The sequence below is a fragment of the Gekko japonicus genome, unplaced genomic scaffold (assembly GCF_001447785.1).
Source record: "Gekko japonicus isolate JY-2015 unplaced genomic scaffold, Gekko_japonicus_V1.1 scaffold222, whole genome shotgun sequence".
NCBI classification, from domain to species: Eukaryota; Metazoa; Chordata; class Lepidosauria; order Squamata; family Gekkonidae; genus Gekko; species Gekko japonicus.
In genome coordinates this window covers 197,504-209,310 of record NW_015167063.1, presented here as the reverse complement: position 1 = coordinate 209,310, position 11,807 = coordinate 197,504, and the positions used below count along the sequence as shown (strand labels likewise).

The following is an 11,807-nucleotide window of genomic DNA, read 5'->3' as shown; positions in this document are numbered from 1 at the left end:
TCTTTCCCCAGCTTGGCTCTCATTCTGCACATGTGTCATTTATTATATTGGGAAAATAATGTGATTCTACCACTCAGCCATTTGGCTAAACTGGCAACCTGACAGTTCATACTACTCTTATCTCATGCATCTTAAGAAACATAGCATTCATTTGACCTAAACAAAGGCAAATGAAAAGTTTAAACCGCAAAAAAGGAATGTACACAACTGTAAAAGTTGAATTCTGGTGGGGTAGCTGTGTTGGTCTGAAGCAGCAGAACAAAGTTTGAGTCCAGTGACACCTTTAAAAGCAGCAAAGTTTAATTCACGGTATAAGCTTTCCTGTGCAAGCACACAAAAGCTGATACTGTGAATAAAACTTTGTTGATCTTAAAGGTGCCACTGGATTCAAACTTTGTTCAACTGTTAAAGTTATAATTGTGGAGCTACAAACACCAGCACCCCTTTTAATTTTATAACTTTGAGAAAACCAGCACTCAGTATAGCACTACAACAAATTACATTTTTAACAAGTAGAATCTACAGTCCATACATTAGCTCTGAAGATTAAAAATCACATAACCAATCAACTGAAATCAGTCTTCACAAGCAGCAGTTACCCAGAGAAACAAGATGCTTTCTGCTTTCTAACACACACTTTCCAACCTTTAATGTGCCTAAGAAAAGGCAGGAAAGGACAAAGTCAGTATTCAAACACATTTTTATGTAATTTATTCTACTACCAAAGTTTAAACCCCTCCCCTTTAAACATAAAACATGTAACTGGCAGCACTGTTGAGTTCTAATATGAACTCACCATATTTATATCTAAACCACCAGGGTTTACCTACATATAGTCTTACATATAGCACTTAAAGGGCCAGTGAATTAAAATTTACCCAACTGATAATCACAGAATGCCACTGAATACTTAATATTGAGATGATGCAAATATGCTGACTCAAAATACAACCATGAATTTGACAACTGAAAGCAGACTAAAACGACAAACATTTTACTTTGTATCAAAGCAGATACTGAGCACATTTGCCTGTAAACTTCTACAATGAATAAAGTTCAGAAGAACTTCAGATTCAACTTCCTATAATTTCAAAACCTACTCTTACTTCTCATGTAGCTACACAATAAAACCACTGGTATGCTTCAACGATTCAAACTAGAATAACTTTAGGTTCCTATCACCAAATTCTTCTCCACAATTTCTAAATGGGTACAAGACTATGTAGCATGTGAGTAGGATATATACCATGAGCCACCAAGACACTTCTGCCCTTGGAGCCATCAGGGGAAAAAATACAGCCACATCAGAGAGAGGGTAGCTAGGTTATCACATATAGCTCTAATTTGTACTAGCATTTTCTTCTACCCATCATACAACTATATGGTTAAACTCATGCAACTTACAACTAGAATTAAATCCTAGTTACTGTTGAGATACATGAACACCAATCTAGCAATTTTTAAAAAACTGGACAAGAAATGAGAGCACACCAGCACTAGAATAAAATCAAGTTAAGCCTCCTAGTTCAAATCTAAAAAGGCAGATGCAGAAATAACGCAAAAACCACAGGACTGTAGTGCAAGTTTTGCATACAAAAGGACTTATCTCTTTTGATAGGAAGCCTCCCCCACCTCCTCCAAAAAGACATTTTCAAAATTTTAGAAAAGTTTAGAAGCTCTGAAGTTGTAACCCATAGTGTTCAATATCCCCAATTCCCAGGCATCAAACAAAAATCAGATCATCATTCTGAGGCACAGAGAGGCAATGCATTTCCAATGCCTTTGCTCTTCCTGTCCCCATAAGGACTGAAGAGGCATCATTTCAGATACTTACCCTCTCTCTTAAAAAAAAGGGGGGGAAGTAATAGTTACGAATGTTCTGAGTATTTTGTTTGGTTAAGGAGAGTGCGTGAAGCATCATAAATGCACTGCCTAAATCACCTGGGTTTTAAATGGCTGGTAAAAAAATATTCCTTCTCTTGGAGCCAATTCCTAGGCTATGAATTGGCAAGGATTATACAACATTTGATCCCTTAAACCACACTTCCCTATGTATTTTACATCTGACTAAATCCAGGTACCTAGTCATCAATACACCTAGAACTCTGGCGCTGGCAATGAAGCCTGCCTTTTAAGATGATTATTGTCTACAAGTTTGAAATATTTTCTGTTCAATATTACAATCATCACCTATCCATCTTAGAGCTTTATAGCACACAGTGGTGAACTGTGATAACACTGCTAGTGAATACAAATAGTGACCACCAATCTATCTGGAAAGTGTTATTGTATTAATTTGTTAGGGGATGATGCTATGAAAAAGCAAAATATGACAGCAGTAAACACCATATACTAAGAATTAATGGAAGTACAGATAACCAGTGTTCCCTCTAAGCTGATTTAGTGTGAGCTAGCTCAGTTTTTTTAGTCTCCGGCTCACACATTTTTGTCTTAGCTCAGGATGGATGGCTCCAGAGCAAACTAATTTATGCAGTGGCCAAATTCCTCACTCACAACTTGAATGCCAGTAGCTCACAAAGTAGAATTTTTTGCTCACAGGACTCCACAGCTTAGAGGGGGCATTGCAGGTAACAGCATGCATATTATGTTACTGAAAACAAAGGTCTGCCCAGAACAAACTGAAAACTAAAACAAGAAAACACCTTTTTACATGAACACAGAATTTACTACTTAAAATGAAAAATGTCTGTTCATCACAGACGGTATAAAACTCTACACCATTCTGAACTGTACTGGGAATGGATAAAAGTATGTCACATCACTTTAAAATACATATTGTCTAGTCACATGGATGGATCCCTCCTGTATCATCTTTAGCCACGGTTAACCTATGTTTTTGTTACATGAAGATAAATTATGGGCACCATTTTTAACAGTCAAGGTAACAGCCACCTTGGGGGCCCTGAACTGGGTAGAAAGGTGGCAAAGAAAAGGTTTTAAACAAATAAAATAAGATAAAGCAATTTGGGATTTAAATTCTAGAGACAGATTCATTTCAGGTTTTCCCTGTTAGACAGTTCTAATCAAGAAACATGTACATCACATTTTCTTGTGCATTAGCCAAAATAAATGAGGCTGGTAAACCAGGTATTGCAAATTAAGGTTTTAAAAACAGCATTTCCAGAACCATAAAGAAGCTTTAGAGCAAGCCTTGACAAATTATCTTTGGTTTTATGAGCTACCCCAAAATTTAAGAAGCCAAAATATTTTTAGGCCTTCAGGGCTTTATATTTTAATCACAATACTTTCTAATTATTGCTACCACAAAACCTAACCCTCAATTTGTAATCTTAAAAAAGTTTTAACAGAAATTTGTAGCGTATAAATATGGGGTAACCCTGGCTGTCATCATCACAAAAGGCTAACCTATATCCCACATCTAAATAAGGTTCTACTTCCACTGAGAATCACCAAGAGGCTAGGGCCTCAGTTAATTACCCCACCATTCCAAAATTAAGGATACATCTACCCATCAATCTCCAATTTTGACATATTTATTTCCTTCACTAACCCCCCCCCAATTAAACCCAAACAAACGGTAACCATATAAACTAAACTTGTTATTCCTGTTCAGTCATTAAATCTGATAAACATCTTCATTATGTGGTATGCTAATGGACTGGTAATTTCCATTTCATTGTATCTGAAGAAATGTGACTGCACATGAAAGCTTATAACTTGAATAAAACTTTGTTGGTCTTAAAGGTGCTACTGGACTCAAATTTTATTCTTTTTTATTAATATTACTGATGCAACATACTAGCAAATGTAAATTCAGAAACAGAATAAAGATGCAGATTCTGATGCAATGACAGCTGCTTTCACACTCACCTGTATTATTTGGATACAATCTTTACTGAAATCCTTAAACATACTCAAAGCTCCACTTTCCTAGATCTGCAGCTGTGCTAGAAACCATATGAGTTATTCTAAGTTTCAGATGCAACCTATCAAGCTATAGGGCCTGTAACTTTCCTGAAGAAAAGTGGTCTCAAAATTCCTTTCATGCACACAGATCTCATTGTGTGGCACGGGATCTTGGCCTATACTACAGCAGCAAGTTCAGGTGCATGCTAGAAAGGATGGGATATGTGATTTAAATGTTGCAACAGTAACATATAGTACCCAGAATCCTATTACAACACTTTTTACTTACAACAAAAACACATGAAACTAACACTAGCATATAATTGTACTGCTGGGAGATTAACTATGTATTTGGGGAGAATTCTGTCCCAAACAATCATATATCAAAAGTTCAACATGATAAACATATTAATATTCCCTGACAATAATTCCAGATGGCTGGCTGAGTCAACCTGTAACAACATGCCCTGGTTACATCTAGATTAGATTATTGCAATACGCTCTACAAGGGGCTGCCCTTGAAAAGTGTGCAGAAATTTCAACTGGGCAGAATGCTGCAGCCAGACTGGAATGGGTCATAGAGGCCATATCACTAGAGTCTTGGTCCATCTAAACTGATTCCCAATTTATTTCCAGACACAGTTCAAGGTGCTTATGTTGACCTTTAAAACCCTATTTGTTTTGGGACCAACCTGAAAGACGGTCTACTCCCTTATGAATCTATCCAATCACTGCAGTTGTGTTCTGAGGCCCTACTTTGGGTGCCCACACCTTCTGAGATTTGGTGAGTGGCAACCCAGGAGAGGACCTTCTCATAAGTGCTTTCATAACTCTGGAACTCTCTCCCCTTCTGTTGTCAGCTTCTTGCAAACAGAAGAAGCCTTTTAAAATTTTGTTTGGCATTTCCTCCTTCCAGCCAAACATTTTAGTTGCTGTTTTTATGCTTCTGTATGTGGCTCAAGTGGTTAAGACGCTGAACTGCAGGCTGTGGAAGGTCAGTAGTTCAGCAGTTCAAGACCCGAGTTGCCGCATGACGGAGTGAGCTCTCTAGTTCCAGCTCCTGCCAAGCTAGCAGTTCGAAAGCAAGAAATTGCAAATAGATAAATAGGTACCACTTCGGTGGGAAGGTAACAGCATTCTGTGTGCCCTGGTGTTTAGTCATGCCGGCCAGATGACCACGGAAACGTCTTCGGACAGCGCTGGCTCTTCGGCTTTGAAACGGAGATGAGCACTGCAACCCTAGAGTCGGACTTGATTGGCTTTCGAGCAAGGGAACCTTTACGCATATTTTAGCTCTAACTTTAATTGTTTAAATGATGTGCTTTTGTTCATTTTAATGTTTTTAATGTATGTTGTTATGTATGTTTTTAATTGTTAGCCACCTTGATGGCCCTTATGAGGACAGATAGGTGAGGTCCAAATTTTGTGAAATAAAAAATTACAGTTTCAGCAAAACATAAAACAAGAGAGTACCTTAGAGAGTAACCTTACCAACACCTTAGTGTAACAAAATTTATTCCAGCACAAACTTTCATGAGTCAGAGCTCTTTTCATCCATGCATCTAATGAAGTAAGTAAGCTGTGACATACAACAGCTAAAAAAGCAACAAAAGTTATTTCTTCAAGGTGCCATGGGACTCCTGATTTATACTGATTCTCTTGAAACAATCTCACCCCATATACTTTGTTTATACTTTTCAGCCACCCACCTCATTGTTTGAAAAGCAATGCATATATTAAAGAAAAGTTGTCCCATCCTACAACTTAAGACTGGACAGAACAAGGCAGTTCAATTTCTCTAAGCAAGAACTGATAATGAATAATTAGCAGCAATCAACAAAGCAGCAAATTCCAGTCAAACCATATCCAGTGTAGTATCTCCAAGAGACCACACATCAACATAATTTAGCCACAGGTAAGTTTTCTGACTTTCTGAATTTAATGCATTACAATTTGTGGACAGTGATGCAAAATATATAGTTCAGAGCTTTGGTAATTTTTTGCATTCTCAATTATACTGAAGAGAATTCAATGGCAACAACTTTTAAGATCTGAAAGCAACAATGCACTGTGCATACAACTGAACTATGAAAACAAACCATGGGCTAACTTTGCTGATATGCCAGTTGTTCCTCAGAAAACATAATCTGACCACAGTGATCCATGGTCTGTTACATCCAGGTTAGATTACTGCAATGTGCTTTACTCAGAGCTATCTTTGAACATGGTCCAGAAATGTCAGCCTGCCTATTGCAGGGACAAAATACAGGGACCATAGCACCTCAGTGCACAAAGATCTGCACTTGCTGCCCATTTATTTCTAGTCACAATTCAAGGTGCTGGTTCTTACCTTTAAAGTCCTAAATGGCTTGGGGCCAGGGTACTTGAAAGACTTGCCTTCTCTCATATTGTGCAGCCCACCAGTTAAGATCTGTTTCACAAGCCCTGCTATCTGTGCCCCACCCTCAGAGGTGAGGCAGGTAGCAACCAGAAACAAGATTTTTCCAGTAGTGGCACATCACTTGTAGAATGCCCTTCCACTTGAGGCTTGCCTGGCACCCTATGCTATTTTCATATAGGCACCAGGACCAAACACTTCTCTGCAGCCAGGATTTTAATCAAATGGTTGATTTTCTAACATTACTTCAGCTGGAAACTGTTATTTTAAGCTGCCTGTGATCTGTTTTTATTGTTTCTGCTGGGGTGTGACTTTTTAATACTGGATTTTAATTAATATTTTAATTATTTTATTTTTGTTTTGTAAGCTGCCTCAGGTGTGTTTCCAGAAATGTTCTAAATAATTGTAGTTTAAAACTCAAACCATGGTTTGAGGTTTTGAATGTAACAGGAAAACCACAGTCTTGCCGTTTTCTCAACACCTAGCTTTGTATCATTAACACTTTGCTTCTGGTAATGACTGCATCTATGATTTGTCATTTCAGACATCATATTAAATCTTAGTTAGTACAAATAATAGTTTGTAAACCCACTGCAAACACAGGTTTGGATTCTGGCTTGTCAACCAACTGCAAGCTGTGGTTTGTCAATTTGAGGCATCATGCCAAAATACAATTTAGCTTCTTTAACTGAGTTTGGTATCATGTCCAAACTGTGCCATTATCTAGAAAAGTGTAGCTGGTATTTTATAAACATTTATTATTAAAATTAAAGCTAAATATAATACGATACTTGAGCAAAATCTCTACTACATTACTTCATTTGTGCCCCTCCTTTCTCCCCAATGGGGACTCAGAGTGGTTTACATCATTCGCCTCCATTTTAGCCTAACAACCATCTCATGACAGGGCCAAAGTCACTCATCAAGCTTCCATGGCAGAGTAGAAATCTGAACCCAAGACCCCCCCAGATCCTAGTTTAACACTTTACCCACTACACTATGCTGGCTTGTTTGTATGTACAAATATTTTAGTGTTTTTCTATACTAATCATCATTTGCAATTTCCATACCAATCATCATTCACAACACAAATTTTCATGGTTTTGTGCAATAAAAATGTCAATAATTACTTTGGAGGCAGAGAAGCACAACCACCCCTACAACTAACCCTATTGTGGCATCCATTAAATGAAAAGTCCCCCCCACTTAAGCATATTAATTTCACCACCATCAACTAGTTGAAAATCTACCCCCTAAACCAAGCAAATTAATTTCACTGGCACTGACTGTGTGTTATGCAGGTATTTAACTGGACAGCTAAAAATACTGTTTCCTAAAAACACTTCCTTTTAGTGCCTTCCATTAATTTTAGGGTTTTTTTAAAAAAAAAATGTCTATAAACTGGAAAGTGTGATGTACATAATATTCAAACAAGAAAATATCTACATAAAAGCAGTCTTGCAAAGGCACATTGATTCAATATAATCAAAGTTAAAATGGCACATACAGACCTTCATTTTGACATATGACAAACTGGTTTGAAAACAAGATTCCTTAACAGACCTTTAGACCTTTATCTTACACTCTATATCAAAGCACAGGTCTGAACAGCATCTTTGAGAAATTATTTATATGAAAAAGTGTGAAAATCCAACAAAACAGAAAATTTATTGTGTAATTAATAACATTTTATCCCTACAGCTCCACTTAAAACTAGGAGGGGGAGGAGAGCAGAGTTTGATGCTTCATATAACCTTACATGGATTCTGTATTTTAGACACCATGCTACCTTAAAGTATATATGGTTTATGACCTTGAAACAGCAGATGTTACTCACTACTAAGGCATGAAGTGTATAATGAACACTGAACTTCTTAACTGTTTAGAATAGAATGTAATCCGGGTAGCCAAACCAAGTACCTTAAATAGGTTTGTTCTCCATTCATACACAGGTGACACTGATCTTGAGAAATACTGCCAGATGCTACACAACTAAATATATGTTAAATGGAGAAGTTCAGAATGTCTTGCTGTATAAGCCAATTAAGTCCTCCTACCTGTATTCCTCAAAATACTATTTTGCATTAATAAAATTCAAAAGCCATGCAGATTCTGTCAAGACACTTTGTAGCACTGAATGTAAAACTTTAAAGCACTAGTAAAATATTCTTGAGGGAATCCTTGAATCAAGACTTTGCACCAAGTTAAAGAAAATTGCTTATTATACCTATGCTGAAAACACAGGTTAAATATTATAAAGTCTCACCCTCCTACCCACCTACTAACCCCCCACAAAAAACCCACTTCTCAATTATACCCCATATTAGAAATTCTAAAAAATCATTTTCTCATGGAGCAAAAAACCCAAGAAACTGTTTTACATGGCAATGTGTTATTACCAAGTACCCAGTGACGCATGTACCAAAAGAGGCTTCATCCAAGTTCTCTACCCAGTTTTCAGAAGCCCAAATCTTTCCAATATAATACTGATTCTAGAAATTGATAGAGAAATAGCAAATAAATATATCACACTTCCCACCGGATTATGATCAAGGTTTAAGCACTGACATCCGCCATTTTCTAAGGAGAGGAGGAAGACATGTTGGAACAAAAACACAAAAGAGAGCAGCCATTTCCACCGGTACATCTCAATCCTCGCTCTCAGTAGCCAGCAACTTAGACTCAAAGATTGCAGCGCCAACAAGAATGAGAGAAGAGTTGGGGCAAGTAGGGGGAACAACCAGCTGGAGGAGAAGGATCCTTCAAGATTGTTTTGTAGATACAGCTTGTAATAACTCTTAAGACTTTCAAAATAACACACATCACACTTCCTCTACTGCATACACACAAAAACAAAACATATCATTCCTCTGGGAAGAGAGGGAAGAATTCTGCCTCCTATGAGCTATTAATTCTTACCGTATGTGAGGGATGCCAACTCCCCCTTGCAGAATCTTGTACAGTTTGCTTTCATATAGCAGCTGGGGATGCCTGGCCTTCTGTGACTCCAACTTCACAGCCACTTCCTGCAGTGGAGAGGGGACATGGGTGAGAGATCTGCTTGACCAAAAGGATCCCATCTCTGCTACAGGAAATATCGGGGGCAAGACTTCAACAAGAGAAAATCCTCTGAAATGTCAGACTCTGTTAACTTGCCACACACATGGTAACTTGCACATAAATATCTACTGGAGAGAAAGAAGTCTACTAATGTGAACTGATCATTCTGACAAAAAGCTTTCATTTTCCTATAAAACGCGAAAAAGATTAGGAGAAGAAAGAGTCCCATAAGGAATCCCCAAAAAAAACTTTTCTCTCCTGACTCTAGGTAACCAGGAGTCTATTTCCAACAAATACATACAACTTTGTTCAGCCAATGTTATCTAACTTCCCAAAACACAAGCTTTTAAAATTAAAAAGTAGCCACATTTTTCAAAGCTTTAACCAAGTACTGCAGTCTCATCACTGCAAAGTCACCAGAGAGAAAAAGAATCTCCTGAGCTTTTAGCAACAGAGGAGCCCACCTCACGGAACTTCTGACGATTATCTGTGAATTTCTTGCCACAAAAATCACAACCAATCTTAAATCACTTGGATGGAGCCCAGTCCTAAAACCAACAGATATCTCAACTAGGCAAGGCAAGTAGAGTGATGAAACGAGGGCACGGGGATCGCTTCTCAAACTCAGAAAGAATTGGGACAACCCTACGACTGAGACCGGAAAAGCTGTGCCTTTGAAAGATGGGTCGTTTTCGGAAACAGATGCTTAGGAGGCACGGAGCCAGAAGAGACAACATCGATTTCTGTCCAGATCTCCGCCCTGAAGCAGCGGCGCTGACGGAGAAAGTGGAAGGAAATGGGCTAGGGCCCGGGCGCCCGCCAGCCCTTACCTCCCCGTTGGTGATATTGATGGCCAGGTATATGTCCCCGAAGGAGCCTGAGCCGATCTTCCTCACTAGCTTGTATTTGCCCCCGACGATGAACTCGGCCTTGGAGCCGCTGCTGCTCGCCATGACTGGTGAGGGATGGAAAGGGAGGAGAGGGGACTATTCACACTTCGGCCGAGTTTTTCCTTCGGGGAGCTCCTGCTCTACCACGATCAAGAATTGGAGGGGGGGAAGAGGGGGGGGGAGGAAGGGAGGGAGGGGAGGAAGGGCTCCGTTCCCCGCAGCTCCGCTCACACCAGGCCCTTCTCTACGGCGGACGTCCTAGGCGCTTCTCTGGCTGCCAGCGCGCCTTTTGCTCTCTGAAGAGAGGTAGCTCTCTGCGTCGGACCGGAAAGTAACAGTCCGAGCGGGTCCAGCCGCCACCGCGAGCTGGCGCTTCACTCGGCCTCCGCCATCTTGTCTATCTCTCGCTCTCTTTCGCTGCTGATATCCAGGACACAAAATGCCTCCAGCCCGCGACCGACGCTTCTTCACCACGCACAGGATTCTGGGAAACGAGGGGGGGACGCCTTTCTGCGCATGTATTTCCCGGAGGGAGGAAAAGAGGACAAGCAGGAAGTGTGCGTGATCTTTACGCCCTGACGGGGCGAGGCCGGTTCCAAGCATGCGCGTGCGCAAAACAGAACGACTTTTTTTGCTGAGGCGTTTGTTCTGGGAACGTTTAGTCCGATAGCCCCGCCCTTCGACAGTTTGTTCAGCTTTGTGCAAACGCAAAAATGACCTTTGGCGTATCGGACGGGGGAGGGGGATACGCGCATGCGTTAAATAGCTAGGGAGCAAAAACCGCACAAAACCCCGGATAAGGGACAGTTGGGTAACTGGAGGGAATCCGCTGTTTTCATCGGTTAAAAAAAAAGTTGAAGCTTTTCCATTAAAAGTTTGCCAGTTTTAAGGAACGACATATAGCCCGGGCCTGCTGACTTAGAAGGAAGTCCCAGTGTCCCTCACCCCCCGCCCCGTCCCCCCGCTGTTATTGTGGATCATTTCTGGCATGGGTTCGAACTTGGAACTTCTCGATGTGATCTCAGGTTCAATTGCTGGCTTCTCCAGTTAAGGATCAGGTACCTGGTGATGTGAAAGACCTCAGTCTGGAGAACTGCCCCTCTGAGTAGGCAACACTGACCTTGATGGACTAGTGGTCTAATTTAGGATAAGACAGCTTCATGTGGCATCAGTAGATAGAAAAGGACACAAATTTTTATAAAATAATTATAATTTAATGGGGCACACTCCAAAGAAAGTTGCAGTGTTAGACTCTAAACTGCCTACCTGCTTTACGTATACAGCATTATGAATTCATTGCTAGACCTTTAGTTTTAAGGTCAATTAAACCAAAATATATTTTCACACTTGTGACTTAGAATGGATTTTTTGCTTAATGGTGGCAATGTAAACTTGCCTTGGCTAGCTTGTAAAGTTAATTGGTCTATACTGTATTAGCAACAGTTAACAGCTGAAAATGTTTTATCATGTAATGCATTAAAATGGCTTTAGATTCTAGATTTAAACAAGCTTTACAGAGCAATAGTAAAAACAATTTCCTGGAGCAAGCTCCTGAATTGACTTAAATGCAA

At 39.7% G+C, this 11,807-nt stretch overlaps 1 protein-coding gene across 10 annotated transcripts in view; it reads right to left on the bottom strand.

Moving 5' to 3' along the window:
• Window positions 1-10,734, bottom strand: part of CSNK1A1 (casein kinase 1, alpha 1) — a 71,590-nt gene extending 60,856 nt beyond the window's left edge. For 7 of the 10 annotated variants that reach the window (XM_015412648.1, XM_015412647.1, XM_015412652.1 and 4 more), the window contains exons 1-2: window positions 10,177-10,734; window positions 9,206-9,312 (exon numbers count right to left, since the gene is read on the bottom strand). In XM_015412648.1, coding sequence (XP_015268134.1) covers window positions 9,206-9,312; window positions 10,177-10,299 — 230 coding nt within the window. In that variant the 5' untranslated portion in view covers window positions 10,300-10,734. Of the gene's footprint in view, window positions 1-9,205; window positions 9,313-9,810; window positions 9,965-10,176 lie in introns of those variants that run through there. The other 3 variants (XM_015412654.1, XM_015412653.1, XM_015412656.1) reach the window with 2 other exon arrangements.
• Between the last annotated feature and the right edge of the window lie 1,073 nt (window positions 10,735-11,807).